The following is a 20,303-nucleotide window of genomic DNA, read 5'->3' on the forward strand; positions in this document are numbered from 1 at the left end:
AAAAATGGTGTGACACACACACAGAGACGCACACAGTTACCTGCAGTGCACAGAAATTGGTCCATCTTGTCCAAATTGCTCTTTAGTTTTATGGACCTGGCCGATAAAATCGATGAATCCCTCTCCAGTTTTTGGCACTCCTTGTTCGGGCCAGTCAGTGAACTGAAACTGCCTGATGGTCCTCGACTGTCCGTCCTGACCAACACACGGGCAAAAGGGGACAGGTAGTGTTAGTAACTAGCTCACAAACAATCTAGACAATCGCTTTTCGAGGACCATTTCAATTTTAAAGTAAAAAATGGTAAATGTAATAAAACTTGAATATAAAGTTTTGGGATCCACTGAACTCAGGTATCTAGAATTTGGTCATCTTTTGAAATTGTTCTATGATTTTAAGGACAGTAGGATGGGATATCTTTTAATCTTTGTAATGGTAAAATATGTTATAACATAATCTTATGCTAAAAGAGTGATTATTGTCTGTGTTGAAGCAATGTGACAAGAAAAGGGAGACCCAAAAGTTGTCTTTTGCAGCTGTGTGAAGGAGGACAGTCAAACTGGCCTTCACCCGAATGCTCGAACAAAGGAACCCTGTTACTCCCATCTTTGCCTTGATTTGTTTCCTGGTTGATTTATAATTTTTCATTTCTGTTATCTCACAGGTGGTTTAGAGTTTTAGGTTTCAGTTTCTCTCGTGGCCGCATACCACCAGAAATGACCTTCGTGTGTATGTATAAGAACTCAGCGTTTTCACTGCTCTGAGACGCCATCTCCACAGAGCACCATGATACGTGCCTGTGTAGTTGACCTCCTGCTTGCAAGCAATAAATGGACTTTCTGCAACTTTGATCATTCATCAAGACTCTGTTTTATTAGACAAATCATTCTCTTCTACCGAGCTTATTGAAAGATTCCACAACATCTTCTAATTGTCCAACACTCAAAGGGCAACAGCAATAAGCATGCCCAAAGCCTTTCCTAGTAAAAGCAGATGCCACTAATTGGACGCCAGGTGGGGCTGACAGGCCGTAGCTTGCTGCAATGTGATTGGCTGTTTTCCAAGTACTGTAATCATTTGCTCGTTGTTGCGAAAGTTAATTAAGGTATGTGCCCAGTCGGATTATGCAGCTGTGTGGACAATGAAAAAATGATGGCTGTTTTTTTCTCCATCTAAAAACACTTGACGTATTTGTGTAAATGGGATCTGATCTGATCTACAAAGTATAATTTCTCTCATCTAACTTTAAAACTTCAGCTTGGACTTTGGTGTCCAACATTTACTTCATTCATTCTTAGGACACAAGTTTTTGTAAAGTGCTGCATTTAGCACAATCTTTAGATTCGTCCTCTCACACTGACTGATTTCTAAGAAGCTACAGAGAGAGAGAGAGAGAGACTAAAGATTATATTTAAAGGCACACGTTGCAAAGCGGAACTCTAAAGGACATCCCAGGGGCACAGGTCATGTGTGAGGCGTGAAACTCGCTAAATGTTAAACAGGTGGAAGAAAAAACCTCTGGCATGCACAAACATATGTTTCCAATTGAAAGCGTCACCTACCCTGGCGTCTGTGACTTTGAACTCCCTCAGGATGTACTGAGGCATGTTGTACTCGGCCATAGGGTCCACGACAAAGTACTGGTAGCGTGCGGAGCGCTCGGCGGGCCAGTACTGGTGGCACTTTTCCTGGAGAATGGAGAAGCGTCTTATATAACGTGTTGACCAATGTATCCTTTTTATTTCAAATGGGGAGGTCCCTGTTGGGGAACTTGTGGTTCATTGAAGAAAGGGTCACATTCAATTAGTTGCTTGATTCTATCTAGATAGAGATTCTAGAATCTAGAAACATTAGCTTCTGAAGATATATATATATATATTTTTTTTCAAGAAACGGGTTTTCAAGTGTTTGTGAGCAAGGATTCCATTAACAATCCTTCTCCAGAAAAATAATCCTTGTTGTCTGAAAAAACTTTTAAAAATACTGTATATATATATATATTTGAAAACTGATACATTGAGCATCAATGATCAAAAGTACCTATAAAAGCATACTAAGTTCATTAATAGTTAAAACTATTTTTTAACAAGCAAATAATATGGTAATTCTGTTCATTTTTCCTTTTTAAAAACAATTTCATTTCTTGGATGAAAGGTGCTTTATGAATGATAGCTTATTATTATTATTATTATTATGCATCTAAAAAAAATCACATATAATCTTTATTGCTGCGGCCACAGTAATGATAATAACAATGAGTCAATAAGATGTTACGGTTCCACACATAACGATATGACATGACACAAAGTGGGACCATTACCCGTCCCATCTCACGCAGTTTGGTGAGCATGACCACGATGGTGGAGTTGTGTTCCCACAGCATCCTCCAGAAGTCCTCTGTGGTCTCGGCTAATGGGCCCTGGGTGGCCATGTACGCTTTTTGCTGCCTGCAAAGAGGACCAGAGACACTTCTGAGTTTACTCCTCCGGGTGTAGAAATAACGATGCTGTGGTTAGTTGTGACCTATGGCGTTTTCTTGAAAAATAACAAAACTTGTTGTTAACTTACATTGTTTGAATCGTTAAGGCTCACAAATGTGTTGAAGGCATTTCATTCCTAAAAAGCTCTGTATTTTACATCCTGCATTCCTTTAGAGCTTCCACAACTGTTGCATGAACCTCTCAAGTGTTAAATGCTTCATGTTGCACACCCCTTAAAGTGGATTAGCTGTTGCTAACGTAAGCACTCATATCTAAAGGGTCCTGCTTGAACACAGACCTTTTATGACAGCACTGTTAAAAGTACAGGTGCCGTCCCAGCTGCCGAGCCAAAGCTCCGGGCCCTGCAGTCGTTACGGGACCCATCCACTAGGGAACAGCATTGAAGCGCGCAGCTGAGGAGCTTGGGTAATTCTATCCAGCTTGTTTGTGCAGCACACATTGGGAGTAATTCATTATACAGTGCTGTTGCGTGTAGTGTGTGTCAGTAATGTCTTGAGGTTCTGTTGTTTTTGTAGCGAGTCCGCCCTGTCCTGCTCCTAGCTGTACCTCTGCACAACAGGAACTGGAACTATTATTTGAATACTTATGAATGCAAGAGTCATGTCTTGTGCGTGTTGCTAGATTCTGGCTGTGCAGCCACTGACTAACTGAATAGAGGAACTTTTAACAGTGCAGTTTCACGCTCACATGTTGGAGGTTGAATATACCATGTGCAGATCTCTGTGCATTTGGCTGCTAGAGCTTTTTTTAAAATATGTTCGCCGTCACCATCATAGCTTTTTCCAGCCAGTAACAGGAAGTGGCCATTTTGGCATGCTGTGACCTAGTCAGATATACGGCTCTGTTGGCGCCAACAACCTGTCAATCACAGTAAGCCAGCCCTGAAGCATATCCTCCCTTATGGCCTATTTGACTTTAAATGGACCATCATTTACAATGAATGTGCATCAGGCTGTATTGACGACGACTTTAAACTAGAGATTGAGACAATAAACTTGTGTTTACATTGTTTACTGTTTACTGAATAAATCAAGAGACAAGTAGAGTAATTTTTCAGTGGATTAGTCAACATTTGGTGCTTTAGGGGCAGCATGACGGTTGTTTTGGAATGCAGTCATCCCAACTATAATAAGCGACACCTATTTTGTGTGCTTTAAATAGTTTTTAGACTAAGCTTTGATCCAGTCAACACCGGTTAGTAGAGTCACTTCTTTGTTGTATTATATCTGCACATACAATTGATGGAAAATAGGAAGACATTTAGAATACACCTGCATTTACTGTTAACTGTCCGCGTAGGTAGCTGTGCTGAGTTGATGTACATAAGAACAAAGTAATTGTAGTTGTGGCCATAATTCCTGTCCGTCATCAATAACAAAGTACTTACAAAAGTAGATGCAAGATCTAAGAGATCACCTCAAGTCTAAGGTGTTTAAATTGATTTTGAGAAAATTTAGTAAAAGACACATTTTTAATTTCTTTGGGCAACTTTTTGGAAGTTAACAAAACAGAAAATGAACTTTGATCGAATTGTACTAACTGAAGTTGTGTGCAGTTTTCGTGTGCAAAGAATGACTACTACCAACATTGCGTGGATACTTAAATCAAGATTTAAGATGAATCTAAATAACATAACAACCGAATCGAATTTTAACATTCTCCAACTTAGTGGTATTTAATATACCACTTCTCCGTTCTTTTCATTGATTACCAGTGGCTGCCCGCATCCAGTTCAAAACATTGGTACTGACGTACCATGCTGTGAATGGATCGGGACCAGTCTACATCCAGGACATGGTGAAACCCTACATCCCAACGCGCACACTCCAATCTGCATCTGCCAAGCTGCTAGTCCCTCCCTCACTGAGAGAAAAGCACTCGGCGAGATCGCGACTCTTTGCTGTCCTGGCTCCCAGATGGTGGAATGAGCTCTCCGATGACATCAGGACTGCAGAGAGTCTCTACATCTTCCGTCGAAAACTCAAGACACACCTTTTTAGACTCTACCTTGACTAAAACACTAGCAAACCGTAGCACTAACAAATGGTAGCACTTAAATTGTACTTATAATGGCACTTTTCTATAACATGTTTTGAAACTGCTTATTTGATGAAAATTGTACTTTCTTGTTACTTGTTCTTCTGAGTTTGTATCTCTATGTGGAAATGCACTTATTGTAAGTCGCTTTGGATAAAAGCGTCAGCTAAATGACATGTAATAATGTAATGTAATATACTGGTGCAGGCCTGTAACTCCTTGGACAGAAAACAGCATGAAGAGGCTCTAACTTGAAAGATACAGCTGATAAACCTTGAAGTCACTGGACACCTGAACTAATTACCCTCATCATGTCTATCCCTCTTCCCCGTAATCCATCCTAATCCACATCAGCACTTTAAAGGTGGAGCTAAAGCTCCCGGTGTCTCACCCCGCTATTAATTACTGCAACAGGAATTACAAGACACTCTTCCCCGACCCCCCCCCCCCCCCCCCCCCCCCCCTCAGGTTTGAAGTGCCCGGGGGACTTCATTAGGTGCTGACAGGCGTTAACAAGACCCACCCACCCTCGCTGCAAGTTAAGGTCCTGATTCATTAGCACACACTTCGAGTTAGGGGTTGCATTACCATAAATGGCATGTTTCTCTGAGATACCTTTGATTGGCTATGTATCTGACATGTGATATAACCATTGCCAGTCAAATATAAATCTGTTGTTGCTTCTCTGTATACAGCTGTAACTTAATTATAAAATATACAATTACATGTTGAAGGATCGCTTTACAGAGAACCAAGAGAAGTCCGGGTTCAATGGCAATATAAGCTGCATAGCTGCAGCTAGCAGCTACATCTCCACTCAAATGCCCATACTTACATTTGTAGCTGTTTTTATTGTGACATGCGTTATGCTTCCACAACAAACCCATGCCAACACCAGTTCAATCGCAGTAACGGCTTAGTGAGAGCTGTGCATTCATCTAGCAGTGCCACACATACAGCTTCATTGGATAGCTATGGAAGTAAATCTGTGCCATCAGGGGTTGAAATAAAAAGGTGATTGAATTTCTAGCACTGAATATTTATGCATTGAAATTATGTACCTGAATGTTTTTTAACATTAAAACACAGAAAAAAAATTCAACCTAAAAAAAATATTCAGCCGCAAAAGAAATTAAGGTTACAATATTCAACCCAAAAAATTCAGCCGTGGCACACCAACATCCGGGACACTAAGGTAGAGCAATCGATTCTAGATTCAACATCAGGAGCGTGCGTCAAGCTAAAGGAGCGAGCACCCAATACACCTTGGGCTTCGGATTGTAGCCATGTCCAATAATAACGGGGCTTTAACTCTTCTTCATGCCATCAGTGTGGTTTGTGTCTGTAAGATTCCGTAATAGACAGCTGACGTTTGTACATTAACAGACTGTATTGGACATGAACTAAGCGGAAGTTAAACGAGAGCGTACAGCCGCTCAGAATACGCCTCTTCTTCTAGTTTTGAATTAATTTAATGATGCCAAGATCCTTCGACAAGCTGTTAGGAGTGATTGGCGGAGTTTTGAAACCAGGAACGCGCTTGAAGAGGCACATGAGCCGCCGAATCGTAGTGGGGGGGCAGCGGCTTTAGCGGAGCGTGCAGACGCATAAACCCGACAGGACATGCAGGAATAACCGCATGCAGGAGTAGCGCCGAGTGCGGAAAGTGGTCGGTGGAAGGATCCTTTTTCAGAGCGGCACAAGCCGATCTCAGTTGGGTATTAAGCGGCATTCAAAGTCCACGTAACGTTAAATGAGTCTTCATGACCATGGGTACACTTTATTGAGGATCTGACACAACACAGCGACCTGCAAGTAGCGCAGAGTCTTACATAAAGGAATGTACGTCTCAATGCGAGGCTTTAGAATTTATCTCAAAGGGATCCTGTATTTGCTCATAAAGTCTGAAACGAGAACCCATTTTTCAGTGACGGTGTTAAATGCCTACTGGTTTTTGAACCTGCTGGTTTTTGAACCTACTGGTTTGGCTACGCGTGCATGTTTGTTTTCCACTGACAGGCAGGTGTTGTCTGCCTCCGTCACTTGAGTCGTCACACATTTGCAAACATATTGTTCAAAAATGCATGCCATATCAATTGCAGCGATTACGATTGTATAAGTGACCACCAGAACATTTATTAAAAGTTTGCCACAACTGGGATTCGAACCGTGTCGCGCAAAATGATGTTGTGCCTCAAAGCGGCTGCACTACACACTCAGCCAACCAAGCTTAAACAGTTTTAGCTGATTTGTATAGTTGTAATAAAGTTGTATATCGTCAGTGGCCACCAAACGTTTTGGTTGAGGGTGAACATTATATGTTCTTTTATGTAATTCTTCATACGTTGCCACACTGATGGCATAAAGAAGAGTTAAAGCCCTGTTATTATTGGACATGGCTACAATCCGAAGCCCAAGGTGCATTGGGTGCTCGCTCCTGATCTTGAATCTAGAATTGATTGCTCTACCTTAGTGTCCCGGATGTTGGTGTGCCACGGCTGAATTTTTTGGGTGGAATATTGTAACCTTAATTTCTTTTGCGGCTGAATATTTTAACAGTTTTTTTTCAGTGTTTTAATGTTGAAAAACATTCAGGTACATAATTTCAATGCATAAATATTCAGTGCTAGAAATTCAATCACCTTTTTATTTCAACCCCCGATGGCACAGATTTACTTCCATAGATACCCATCATTTTTATGACAGGTATCCAATGAAGTGATCTATTGGTATCGGAAACACTTAAAGTATGTTGGTATACCAAACAATATCCAGCCCTGGAGGATAATTCTTTTAATTTTTGGCTGACGATCTTGATGCTAAGCTATGCTAACCATCCGTGTACATACTGAAAACTACAGACGTGACATCTCGTTGAACTCTTTAAAAGAAAGCGAATATAGGCATGGGAAGACTATTTCTTAACGCTGTGAGAACAAAACAATAATAATCAAAACAAAATGTTGTTTTACAGTTTTTTCACATGCGCTTTGCTTCCTTAAGCCTATGATTGAAAAACTCCAGAGGACACAGACAGCAGCAGCCTGCAGCAGTAATCTGTTTGTTTCTCCAGCCTGTCAGCTATCTACAACAGGGCATCCATTTACACAAGAGGGAAAAAACAGGAGAGAATTAACAAGCCTGTCAATAAGATCCATTTGTGTTGACAGCAGACACAAGGAAAAAATGTGAGGCGGTGAAACTGCTGTCAGCTGGCAGAGTAAAGGTCCACCTCTCCGTTCATTAGAGACTGCAGCTCCTGGTTGGCAGTAGCTCTGCCTTCCTCCACAGTGTCCCTAATGGACTCACCTGTATCCGTCGATGAAGCTGCCGTTGATGTAGTCAGAGCCCTCCACCCCTCTGATCGGCTGCAGGCAGACGCGGGTGGACTCGAAAGGCATGATGTTCACCAGGCGGTTCTTGAACTTGTTGCACGGCAAATTGGCACTGATGAATCTTGAGGTATGTGCTTTAGAGCTGGCCAGTTTCTGTGAACGCAGAGACACCAGTGCTTGTGATGCTTCAGCCCAAAGCGCTAATACAACCAGTATTGGTGGTGTGCAGCGTGTCAGCAAGGCCGGTGAAGGCCACATGGAGCTAGTACCCGTATCAATAAATTACGATGATGCACTGAGCTGATCCTCTCACGATGGGCACTGAAACGTCATAATGACCTCAAAGGCATCTGTCGAGAGCCGACATACAGATGTCCACAGTGCGTATCAAGCCAAGGTGAATAAAATGTTTGACAGAAACCAATTGTTTTTTTGCTTAAAAGAACAATTGGGCCATAACGTGATTCCTCTGCAAGGGCAGGAGTCAATTTGAGAAGTGCTCACGAAAGAAATTCGCAGTGAGGAGAAGATCAAAACCTAATTATGCTCGGCACGGATTTACAGCCGCCCGGCTTGCTCCAACAAGCATCTTTATTTAGGTTGTGGCATGGCTTGTCCTGTATTTATGAGAATGGACTGGACGGACGTATGAACCACCCAAATAATGTAATGCCTCGAGGGTGTGGAGGCATCTTGTTTTACCAAGAAAGCACACATGTGCACCTGCTCTTGGATCACATTGTTGTTGTTCAGCCTTGGGAATGTCAATACTTGCCATTTTCATCTTACAATGGCCTAAACAACCGCTTCAAAAAGTCTGTCAATCACAATAAACTCAGGCGTGACAAACATCGTGAGTTCCACTTCAAAAGGGCTTGAAAAGCTTCACAAACTTAGTACAAAACAAATCGAAAACCCCAAACGCCCCACGGACCTTGAACTCCAGCTCCATGGCGGTGACGGTCTCTCCCGGGGGGGTCTGGGCCAGCTTCTGGATGTGGGCGTACAGGTTTCGGGCGGGGACTTCCGTGTTGCCAGACGTGGCAGCTTCCAGCAGGGCCTCGTGGATGAATATGTACTGGTCCTCCGTCTGCACCATGTAGTTTCGCTGAGCCCGCATGCAGGTCACATGACCATAAATGTCCACTGACTTCTCGTGTTTCATCCGCTCCAGCATGGCTTCGATCACGATGAAGCAGCCTGTGCGGCCCACGCCGGCGCTGACGGAGGACCAAGACAAAGCACGCCACTGTTAAGCATTCATTAGTTCTTGCCTTGAGGCCCAAATCAATTACATACAGTCAAACAATATTTGCACTTCCACTTCCAACAGTTAAGAAAAGAAGTTACATATGAACTTGAAATTAGATCAAACCATAAACAAGACCATAACAGTGTCACTCCTCAGTTATTGAAAAGAAATTAAAAAAAGGGTGCTATTTTTCTTCATTGTTTTTCATATTGTCTACAATAATCTTGTTAGCTGCTTTTTCAAACCTTCTTTTCAGGATTATAGGGACGTAGAGCACGGGGGCACACTGTATGGCTCCATGCTTTACTTTTTTAACGCGCTCTCAGCCATTCTACATTGCCTTCAAATATTTATTCTCCTGCAGATCAACTTTTCTTATTTGATGTAATCTCTGTTGAGTTGATACATGTTCTACTCTCAGATCCTCTGTCAGCATAGATTCATTTAAACATTTCACTTTTAAATGGAGCTAAATATAATACAGCTTGAATTCTTCTGATTCACAACACCGCCAATATATGATGCTTTGTTCAGAATATTTTGAGAATACATTTGTATTCAAACAATACTTTTTTTTTCAAGCCTGCAGTTTCAATTTAATGAGAATAAATGAATACAATTGAATGATATGAATCCACCTGTAATTAGATTACATTACATGTTATTTAGCTGACGCTTTTATCCAAAGCGACTTACATTGCATTATAACCCATGCATTACATTTTTGCCTGGGGAGCAATTAGGGGTTAGGTGTCTTGCTCAGGGACACTTCGACATGGCACATGGGGCAGCTGGGATTTTGAACCACCAACCTTGCGGCCCTCAGCGCACTGCACTACTCCATGCGCCACCATCGCCACCATGTAATGTCATTGAGACCAACGTAATGAAAATGCACTAGTGTCTCTATTTAAAATCAACGTACTCTCCCTGTGCCTGAATGTTTTTAAGTTTATCCACACTTATAAATGAAACTTCCACAGGACCCATGTTGTGTAGTGATCCCGTGTGTATCCTCAGCCCTTCACGAGCGGTGCTTTACACTGACCTCGCTACGCAGAAGAAGTGACGTGAGCGTCTCTTAAACAGCACAGGAGGAGCACAATATTACTTCTTTGATATTTTATGTTTGGTGAATGTACAATGTACAATCAACAATGTGATGGATTTAGGGTTGTAATGTTCACTTCATTAGTTAAGTAAAACTTAATTAATTACGGTCAATGATATTAAAGATTTTAAGTTTTAAGATTTATAGGTACTCTCTTTTCTATTTGATTTAATAGCCGCTTTTCCACTGATCCCTTTGATTCAGTTTGTTACACATTGATATGGTTATTTTGGGGAAAAGTGGTGGATGGTACCAATAGAGCTACTCCACTCCTAGAACCTCCTTGGTAGATAAAATGGAATCTCACCACCAGCATCCTCGACTATACCATGTCAGATTCCCTTCAATTTCACTTCTAGCCCCGTTGTGGTTAAACAATGTGTTAGTATGTTACATGTATACCAGGAGTATAGTTAGCGACTGAGTGGGCTGTAAGGAAGCTCTCTTATCTGGAAGGAGTAGGTAGGGGAGGCAGGGCTTGCGAAGGGCTAAATGAACCCACAATATGTTTGGCCCTATGTTGGGAAAATGAAAATAAGATTCAGTATGAGTGGACAGGATGTCTGTGACCTCTTGAACTGATACATGGTGTTACTGAGATAAACAGATGTTAACGATGATTTGTGATCCCGGATCTAGGTATTTTCGCAAGGAGTTGTGTTGTGTTGTGAAGTTTGATTGTCTTCCATCTCCTGCAATCATGAAGGAAAATGCTATCGCTCTCTCTTTGATGTGCAGGTGGGAGCTGATCCTGCCTTTCCCTCCCCGGAGGAGGGGGGCACAGATGTTTTGTCACCTTAGACTATATAATCCAAAGCCAAAGCAAGAATCCTTTGAGCAGCCTTGATGCATGTCTTCTATGTGTGTCAACTCTGCTCCATGCTTGCAAGTATTTAATGTCCTGTTCAATAATTTCACACCGGTGTTGATTAAAACCTATGAGAAGTCTCCTGTGTTTCGAGATGAGGAAGCCTACCTGCAGTGGACCACCATGGGTCCAGCGTCTGGAGGATTACAAGCCTTGACTCTGCGTAGGAAGGCCAGTGTTGGGGTGGGATACTCAGGCACTCCATGGTCGGGCCAGGCCATGAACTGGAACTGTCGAACCTCTCTCTTCTCACTCGAGCCATTCTGTTGGAGGACAGATACAATCAACCCACGAACACCCACCCACAAGACGCATGATATTATGATATATATATATATCATCAGTTAATAGTAATGAATTATATTCCTTAGCTTCTTACCGTTTTAAAGGAGATCCGATCAATATAAACCTTATGGCACATAACATGGTTGTTATTTGGGTTGTTGACTAATGTTAATTTAAGTAATTTACCCAGGGGACAGGTCTTTAGAGGCCATTATAAAAACTGTTGTGATTTGATAATGTTGCCATTATTTACGTATTTTATTAACATAAATACAAATGAAATCACAAAAAATAGGAGCTTCTGAGCAGCATTCATAAGCACAAATTTAACACTTTCTAAATGCTCCATAATTAATGGACACACTGGTGCCTCACTGTCAATGGCCAATGCAATTAGAATTTGAACAAATCCACTCAGTATACCATATGAGTTCTCACCTTATAGAGTGCAAATGTGCGTACGCTGTACGTAGCCAGGTCCACAGTGTCCAACATGGCCACCTGGATCATCCCATAGGTCTCTGTGCCTCGACTGGGCCAATACTGGTCACATTTCACCTGCACAAAGAAGCACACCAAGCCTTTTCATTTATAAGCAATAATGATGGGATAGGTTGGACGGAACTGATTGGTGAGAAAGGATGGCTTGGTGATGTTGGTCTTCTAACCATCTGTCTATAAATCCATTCCCCACATGGGTAGAGACATCCATAATCCTCAAAGGGGGATGACTCTAAAGCATTTGTATTTTTTGATAAACCTAACTTTCTGTGAAGACGGCTCCACTGTGCTAACAAGGTTAATAGCAAGATAAGCTTAACTGAATTTATATTTATTTTCTTGTGCACTGTTGCATACTGGCATTGTTGTAACTGTCTCATAAGCAAAAACATGAACACGACGATGACTCAAGTGACATCACTTGAATCCATTTACCAGTTGTAACGCAGCTCCCTGGAGATACTAAGGGCTTCCTATAACTTGTATATGCGGTAGTTCTTTCATTTTTTAGGTATGACTCAGAGGAGCAGCGGGCTTATTTAAAGAATTGGCAGTTTGATGTGTGTGAGCGTTTGTGCCATGATTGATTGTTTTCAAGGAAGGCACTGTCTAATGCAAGTCCATTTGCCAACCTTTTACACACATAAAAACAGACTTCTATGTGTAACGGTTGTGGAGTTTCACTTTAAGTGGTAGTAGTCGAGCTAAGCTGATGGATAGAGAGTCTTTACTCTACTCCACTAGCGTATAGCGAGGTTTAGCAGCCTGCTGCTGGTGCTGCACAGAAAATATGATTTTAAATTAGCACTGAAATAGCACCCACTGCTTTCCTAATGAGCTCTTTGGACTCCCTTCACTCTCTAACATTCAGAACTGGGCAAGTATAAGCAGTACGCTGTAAGCAAAAGTTACACATGAACTAACCCTTGGGGCATTCGAATGCAATTCAAAAAGGAATGTGAAGTGATGCAGAGGTCAAATGTTCAAAAATACTGAGTCACAAACAAAACCAGTGGGTGCCCTGTTGGTGTTGCTGTTGTTATTCCCCTGTTGGCTGTATAACAGATGGATGCAAAGGGTGAAACTACATGCATTTGGAAATAAGTGTTTGCTTTAGGGAAGGCTGCTGGAAACTGGCCTGACAGATGGGAGAGGCTATGCATTACAGACATGGGTGCTGGTGGAGGTTTGAGAGGTGGAGGTTTTTTGGTTAAGCAGTGGGTCCTGTTGCAAAAAGCCCGTCCATCACCTGGAAAGATGACACACGGCTCATTAAGTGCTACAGGCAAAAAGCTACTCATGGATCTAGGAGACTGCCCTCACGGAGTCAGTCATTTGTTGGAATGACAGCTTCCTCTTGTAGCGTGAACACCTCTCCTTTGTGTGACGATTCCTAATGGGATGTTCTATCACTGCAAACCGGGGGTATAACGCGTGGGACGTTGACCCCAGCAAAGGTACATTCCATTAAATGTCATTTAGCTGACGCTTTTATCCAAAGCGACTTACTGTTCAGATCCTGTCTATTGTCAATTAACAATCCACATGAAACTCCGCCTTGGCTTCAGCTGTAAAGCTGGAACCTATTGCTGAAAAACACGATTGTGCCAAAAAAGAAAAAAAACATAACTGTGAGGGTGTGTGCTGGTCTATGGTCGCAGAGACGGCTCTAGGCATAGTCTGTACAGTTGTATTCTCAGGGTGTCAAATATAGGCGCTCAGTCCCGCCGCTCGGCATGCGATACCAACTCACAAGGCACCCTAAAAGCATCTGTTTGGGACGTAGATGGCTTTCAAGTAACTACGATGCAAACCAAGCCACCTCCACCACCTAGAGAAAATGCTCCAGGGGTTTTATGATGGAGTATTAAAGGAAAAAGAAAACTCTGGTGTTGCCCTCAGTAGTCCAGGGGTTATGTCCTCTGCTGTATTCACAATGCATAGCTAAGTGGTTTTCTCTGTCTTAATTCTCAGCATTGCAAGGGCATGGGCGCCAACCATCCACAGGGCCAACCCAAAAGAAAAGTAAAAGTAAGTAAGTAAATAAACTAGGGCTGTCAAAAATAGCGCGTTAACGGCGTTAATCAGCTGTTTGTTGTTAATTACGTCAATTTTTTTGACGCATTTCACGCATGCGCAGTGTGACAAATTATTCAGGTCAGTAAAGTGCCTCTTCCTCTAGGGAATGCACTTCATCCTATACAACACATTACTGCCACCTGCAGGCATATGTCAGGACGTCAGGTTCAGCAAGTCGTTTGCGCCAGAGACCCGCACCCCCCCCCCCCCTCCCCGTTCTCGCGCAGCAGAACAGAGAAAAAAAGCTCCGCCCAGCAGAGCTTTGCTAAGAGCAGCGCTGAGGTAGAGGACCATCGGAGAGACCCGTAATACTGTTCTGAAACATGCGGAGGAAGGGAAGCCAATGCGATCTAAATCCTCCCAGGTATGGGAATATTTCACACTGAAATGGGGGTGGTAGCGGATTTCTTTGCAGCGCCAGTCGTTCTAATCGCCGCGCTCGACTTCAAGGTGTAACCTTTATTATTGTTCGGTCTGAAACGGCGCGCCCAGTGACGGGTGGTGCAGCAATATTGTTGTTCGGGTGGAAATCGGGAGAAAGGTCGGTCCGGGAGATTTTCGGGAGGGGCTTTGAAACATCGGGAGGGTTGACATGTCTGGTCATGTCTGGTCATCGCAGCCCTGAACCATCAGGAGCACAAACTCACAGCAGAGTGGGATAAACTGCAGAGGCTCGAGACCCTTCTAGAGCCATGCAGGGAAATCAGTCTGTGACTTATCAAATAACATTGCTTTGATTATTTTCTGAAATGAATTTCTGAAAAATCAAATATCAATAACATGTATTTATGTAAAAAAATAATAATGATGATAATAATGATAATTATGTATCTGTGTCCTGTTATTTATCTTTAGTATGCATTTCAGAAAGAAAAAATGGTTAGGATTCAGGTGTGATTAATCATGATTAATCCACTGAAAATTCTGATTAATTTGATTAAAATTTTTAATCATTTGACAGCCCTAAAATAAACGTAACTATTTTTTAACTGATACTGTATGTGGTTAACTCCCACCTGAAAATCATTGGGAAAAGTTGTAAAGACGGGTGTTTTGGTAACAACGTCATTGTGTCAAAAGTCCGACCAAAGCCATTATAAGGCTCGATCCGGCTGAGTTACTCTGCTGTTGGAGATGCCTGTCTGCCTATAAGACCTTGCTGCTGCTGCTTACACCAGTGTTTCTCAACTGGTGGGTCGCGGACCCGTTTGTAGTGGGTCGCAGGCCTTTGCATGGGAAAATAAAAAAGTAAAAAATTAAAAAATTCATCCTGTGATTTTATTTTGAAGGTACTTTTTCTAATGCAGCGGAGTGTCGGTTTTTTTCCGGCTCGTCCGTCCATGTTTTCAGTCAGCACCGCAATTAGAAGCACCCCACCCCGTTGACCGATCGATTTGGGTCGTGGTCTGTCATTAAGTCATTAAGGGGTGATGGTGGGTCCCGGAGCCAGACCAGTTGAGAACCACTGGCTTACACAACTTATTACTGCAGTTCAAGAACAAGATTCATTTTTCCATTTCCTATTTTTCACATTTCAGCCAGATTCTGGCAAAGCTCACTTTCAGGTGCATATTGAGACGGGTCAGGTCATTTAAAACATAGGATTAGATGCCTTTAGGTGGTCGTCTTAGTAAATGTAGTAGTTATTACTAGGGTTACCCTGGGTGTTGTTGCCATGAGAGTCACAGTCAATATTTTAGGTGTGTGTGCTGCCTTGTTAATGAATACTCATGTTTGACTCGAGCCCCTCACCTCAGCAGAAACCCGCCATTACAGGTTAGAACCCCTAATATTTTCTGCACCTCCGGTTGAACCGGTGTTATAGGCTCTGGCACAGGGCGGATGGTCTCTGTCACAAATAACAGCGTGGCACTCATTTTTGCCCCTTGGTTGTGGAGTTATTAAAGATGTGAGAGAGGGCTGAAATCCGTACTCATGAAAAGTGTTCCTGCCCCGCCAGCTCTTATCCGCCATCTGACTGACGGTGAATTCCTTTCATGTCCTCATGTCCACCAGCAGCATGGACCCTGGGAAAAATAGTTTTAAGAGTAGCTGAAGCCAGTGATGTACTATTTGTTTGTGTGTATAGTGTTTCAATGCACTTAGTAGTGGTTATGAAATAAGAAATAAGGGTTTTAAAAGAGTTCTTTCTGAAGGCAGAATCACTGCAAATAAGCAGATGAGAGTAGACTTAAGCACAAATGAGGAAAATACGCAAAATTGGCCTCATTAGTGTATTCTCCTGATTCATAATATTCCAACTTGAGCAAATGATCCAGGTAATCCATTGGTGCAAATGACAGCATATAGTTCCCCTGGGTATTGGGGACCTCTAGGGGAGGGAGCACCCCGTACTGCTGAAGGCATGGCTTTTAAAATGGATCTAGCCCAGGGGACCCCAACTACCGGGCCGTGGGTCATTTAGTAACGGGCCGCACAACGGAAAGAAATATTATGGGTGTTTTTGTCATTTGACTTTTTGTTCTGAAAAATGGGACTGGATTCTTTCCTAATTACGTGTGTTCCTTCCTCTTCTTGACATATTTCCCAAGCGTCGCCAAGCCTTTTCTCATGTTTAGAATTTTATGCCAACTAGTCGTGTAAGGAACCCAGCATGCGAACCAATACAGTTTAATGTTTACCATCACAGTGTGAAAACATGTTTTACTGATGATTGCCATATTCAGACAAATATGCCAGATATAGTGAATACACCTAGATGAAATCCATTGATAGTTTTTGGATGGTGTTATACAGATGTCATTTAGTTTCCCTGGTTTTGGGACTGTGGTGGCGGGCGTGGTTTCAGCTCGGCTGCAGGTGTGGGAGAGGGGAAGCGGCTCAGGGAACAGTGCCAGGTGAGAACAATTTGATTGACTGACTAACGTGTGTGTGTGTCCCCTCGCTACTTAAAAGGCAGTGAGGCGAGCGAGCGGGAGGGAGACTGAGCGAGCGAGCAGCGTGTTCCAGTGAGCAGGAGCAACGAGTAAATAATAAAATATTGGAACCCACCACACTGGTGTCAGTGCCTGTGTCCGGAGCCGTACGAACCCGCACCGTACAGTGGCGCCCAACTCGGCAGAATGACAGACGAGGAACAGCAGGCGATGCCGGCCCAACCAGCACTGGCACTGGGCCAGATGATCGGGGAGCTGGCGGCAATCCAGAGAGACCAAGCCGAGGCTAACAGACAGTTCCTGGGGGCGCTCCAGGCCCAGGTGGGGAGGCAGGCCCAGGCGCTGGAGCTATTGGTGGCGAGGTCGGGACCCACGCTACCACCGGGCCCGACAGCATTGGCGAGCCTGACCCTTCACCGCATGACCGCGGAGGACGACGCCCAGGCCTTCCTGGAGGCCTTCGAAGCGACGGCGGAGGCATGCGGCTGGCCGGCGGAAGAATGGCCGGTCAGGCTGGTGCCCCTCCTGACCGGGGAGGCGCAGACGGCGGCCATGGGGCTCCCCCCGACGGCCCGGAGAGACTATGCGGCCGTGCGGAAGGCCGTGGTCGACCGGCTAGGGCTGCTGCCCGAGGACCACCGGTGGCGATTCCAGGGGGCCATGCTGGGGCCGGAGGACAGGCCGTTCGCCTACGGGCAGCGGCTCCGAGACGCCGCCGCCAGGTGGCTCCGGCCGACGGGGGTGGAGACAGCGGCAGAGGTCCTGGAGGCGGTGGTGCTGGAGCAGTTCGTGGAGGGGCTCCCGGCCCGGACGGCGGCGTGGGTCCGGTACCACCGGCCACCGACGCTGGAGGCGGCCACTACCCTGGCCGAGGACCACCTGGCGGTGCACCGCAGCGGGCAGGGCGGCCGGGAGGGCGCACCGCCTGCGACGCAACCGGCAGCAGCGCCAACCGGAGGGAGCCCGCAGCGGACCGCGGGGCGGCCCACACCGGCCCCACGTCGGGCGCCGGCAGCTGTACACCGAGACCCCCCGACCGCAGCAAACCCCGGCACCCTTCCTGACCCACCGGGAGGTTCTCAAACGCCAGGGCAGGAGTGCTGGAAGTGCGGGCGGCCCGGCCACCTGCGGAGGGAGTGCCCGCTGATGGAGGTGGGGCAGGTGATCCGGGTCGCCGGCGCTCCATCACCCTCCCCCGGCCCGGGAGCGACGTACCGCGTTCCGGTAAGAATCCAGGGGGGTACACGCCAGGCGATGGTGGATTCGGGCTGCTCGCAGTCCATGATACACCAGAGCCTGGTTCGGCCAGGGGCATTGGTAGAAGCGTCGCGGGTGAAAATTAGGTGTGTGCACGGGGACATTCATGAGTATCCCATAGTGTCCGTCGAACTTAGGTTCAAAGGAAAAAAATATAGAATAAAGGTCGCGGTTAGCTCCCACCTGACGCACCCGGTAATCTTGGGAACGGATTGGGAGGGATTTAACACGCTAATGGGAGAGGCTGCGGGGGTGCGTTCACGACCGACAGGGACATGCGGTATTTGTGCTGTGCTCAGCGGTGACGCGAGGTCGTCCGACGCCGCCGGGGGAGAGGGGGAACCGGCGGAGCCTCCCGTGGAGACTCCGGCGGTTCCCGAGTTCCGCTCCATGGAAGATTTTCCACTCGAGCAGTCTCGGGACGATACTCTACGCTCAGCCTACGACCAAGTGATAAGAATTGATGGTCATTTGGTGCGCCCTGACGCAGCACAGTCATACCCGCACTTCTCATTGATTACTACAGACGGTTCATCGCCGGGTTTGCGGACCTCACCAGCCCCTTGACCGACCTGACCCGGAAAGGTGCGTCAGATCCGGTCCAGTGGTCGGAGCAGTGCCAGCGGGCGTTTGAGAAGGTAAAACAGACTCTCTGTGGGGAGCCGCTCCTCCACACACCTAACTTTTCTCTCCCGTTTGTTCTGCAGACCGACGCGTCGGACAGAGGGCTGGGGGCCGTTTTGTCCCAGGAGGTCGAGGGGGCCGACCGCCCGGTGGTCTACATCAGCCGTAAACTATCGGAGAGGGAGGCCAGGTACAGCACGGTGGAGAAGGAGTGCCTGGCCATCCGATGGGCGGTGGGCTCCCTGCGCTACTACCTCCTGGGACGCTCATTCACCCTCTGTTCGGACCACGCCCCGCTCCAATGGCTCCACCGCATGAAGGATACTAACGCCCGGATCACTCGGTGGTATCTGGCCATGCAGCCGTTTAACTTCAAGGTGGTCCATAGGCCGGGGACGCAGATGGTCGTGGCGGACTTCCTCTCCCGCCCTCTGGAGGGAGGGGGGGGGGAGTAAGCTAGGCCGGACGGCTCCCCGGCCTAAGTCGGGCGGTGGGGGTATGTGGTGGCGGGCGTGGTTTCAGCTCGGCTGCAGGTGTGGGAGAGGGGAAGCGGCTCAGGGAACAGTGCCAGGTGAGAACAATTTGATTGACTGACTAACGTGTGTGTGTGTCCCCTCGCTACTTAAAAGGCAGTGAGGCGAGCGAGCGGGAGGGAGACTGAGCGAGCGAGCAGCGTGTTCCAGTGAGCAGGAGCAACGAGTAAATAATAAAATATTGGAACCCACCACACTGGTGTCAGTGCCTGTGTCCGGAGCCGTACGAACCCGCACCGTACAGGGACTTCCACACAAATTAGTAAACTCCCCAGAATAACATGGCGGGGAAATTGGGTTTACTTTTGTTTTGAACGCAGCGCTTTTTACGGTTTACTGACTTCAGAGTGGTTGAAAGGATTTGAATTGGAGTTTAGTGTTGTAGGAGTCCACTCAGGCAGTGTAAGCAGGATTGGAGAAAGTACGAGCAAATTAGCTGGTTTCGAAATGTAAATTTGCCGTGTTTGTTTAACAATTTGCTGCATGTAATAATAGCAGTGAGGGAGGATCATGTTAATTCTAGAAGGATGGTTTATTGACTTTAGTTGAAACTATTTTTTGGATGGTGGCAGAAAAAATAAAAATTCTGTATTTTTGTTCTGCGCCTGTTATAATTAAACGACAAAGGGATCTTTATCTGCAAATATGGATAATCAAGCCCCTCATATCTACACACTGTGGTCCTGTGCAATGTTCCTACAGTAGCCCAGATCGGACTAACCGAACCTAGAGAAGGAAGGATACATTTTCACTTTCCATTGTACATGTTTGAAGGCTCACCCGGGACTTCTCCTCTAGGCGAGTCATCATAACTATGGTGCAGGTTCGCTGCTCCCACATCATCCTCCAGAAGTCGCTCAGCGTCTCAGGCAGCGGCCCCTGTGTGGCAATGTAGGCATTCTGCTTCCTGTAGCCATCAATGTAGTTGGCATTGATGTAGTCGCTGCCTGGAACTCCTGCGGTGAGGAGCAGGTACGACGAAGTTAACAAGGAAATTAAGGACACAGCTGTTCCTCTCACTAAAA

General features: G+C 45.4%; 1 protein-coding gene across 9 annotated transcripts in view; it reads right to left on the reverse strand.

Moving 5' to 3' along the window:
- The window catches only part of ptprfa (protein tyrosine phosphatase receptor type Fa), a 230,788-nt gene that overhangs the window by 3,201 nt on the left and 207,284 nt on the right, over nt 1-20,303 (reverse strand). For all 9 annotated transcript variants that reach the window (XM_037470081.2, XM_037470080.2, XM_037470078.2 and 6 more), the window contains 8 exons: nt 20,059-20,234; nt 11,826-11,945; nt 11,211-11,365; nt 8,806-9,091; nt 7,846-8,024; nt 2,319-2,445; nt 1,561-1,686; nt 41-195 (listed from right to left, as the gene is read on the reverse strand). In XM_037470081.2, the coding sequence (XP_037325978.2) occupies nt 41-195; nt 1,561-1,686; nt 2,319-2,445; nt 7,846-8,024; nt 8,806-9,091; nt 11,211-11,365; nt 11,826-11,945; nt 20,059-20,234 (1,324 nt within the window). The remainder of the gene's footprint in view (nt 1-40; nt 196-1,560; nt 1,687-2,318; nt 2,446-7,845; nt 8,025-8,805; nt 9,092-11,210; nt 11,366-11,825; nt 11,946-20,058; nt 20,235-20,303) is intronic.

Source organism: Pungitius pungitius, chromosome 7 (genome assembly GCF_949316345.1).
Source record: "Pungitius pungitius chromosome 7, fPunPun2.1, whole genome shotgun sequence".
In the NCBI taxonomy this organism is placed as follows: Eukaryota; Metazoa; Chordata; class Actinopteri; order Perciformes; family Gasterosteidae; genus Pungitius; species Pungitius pungitius.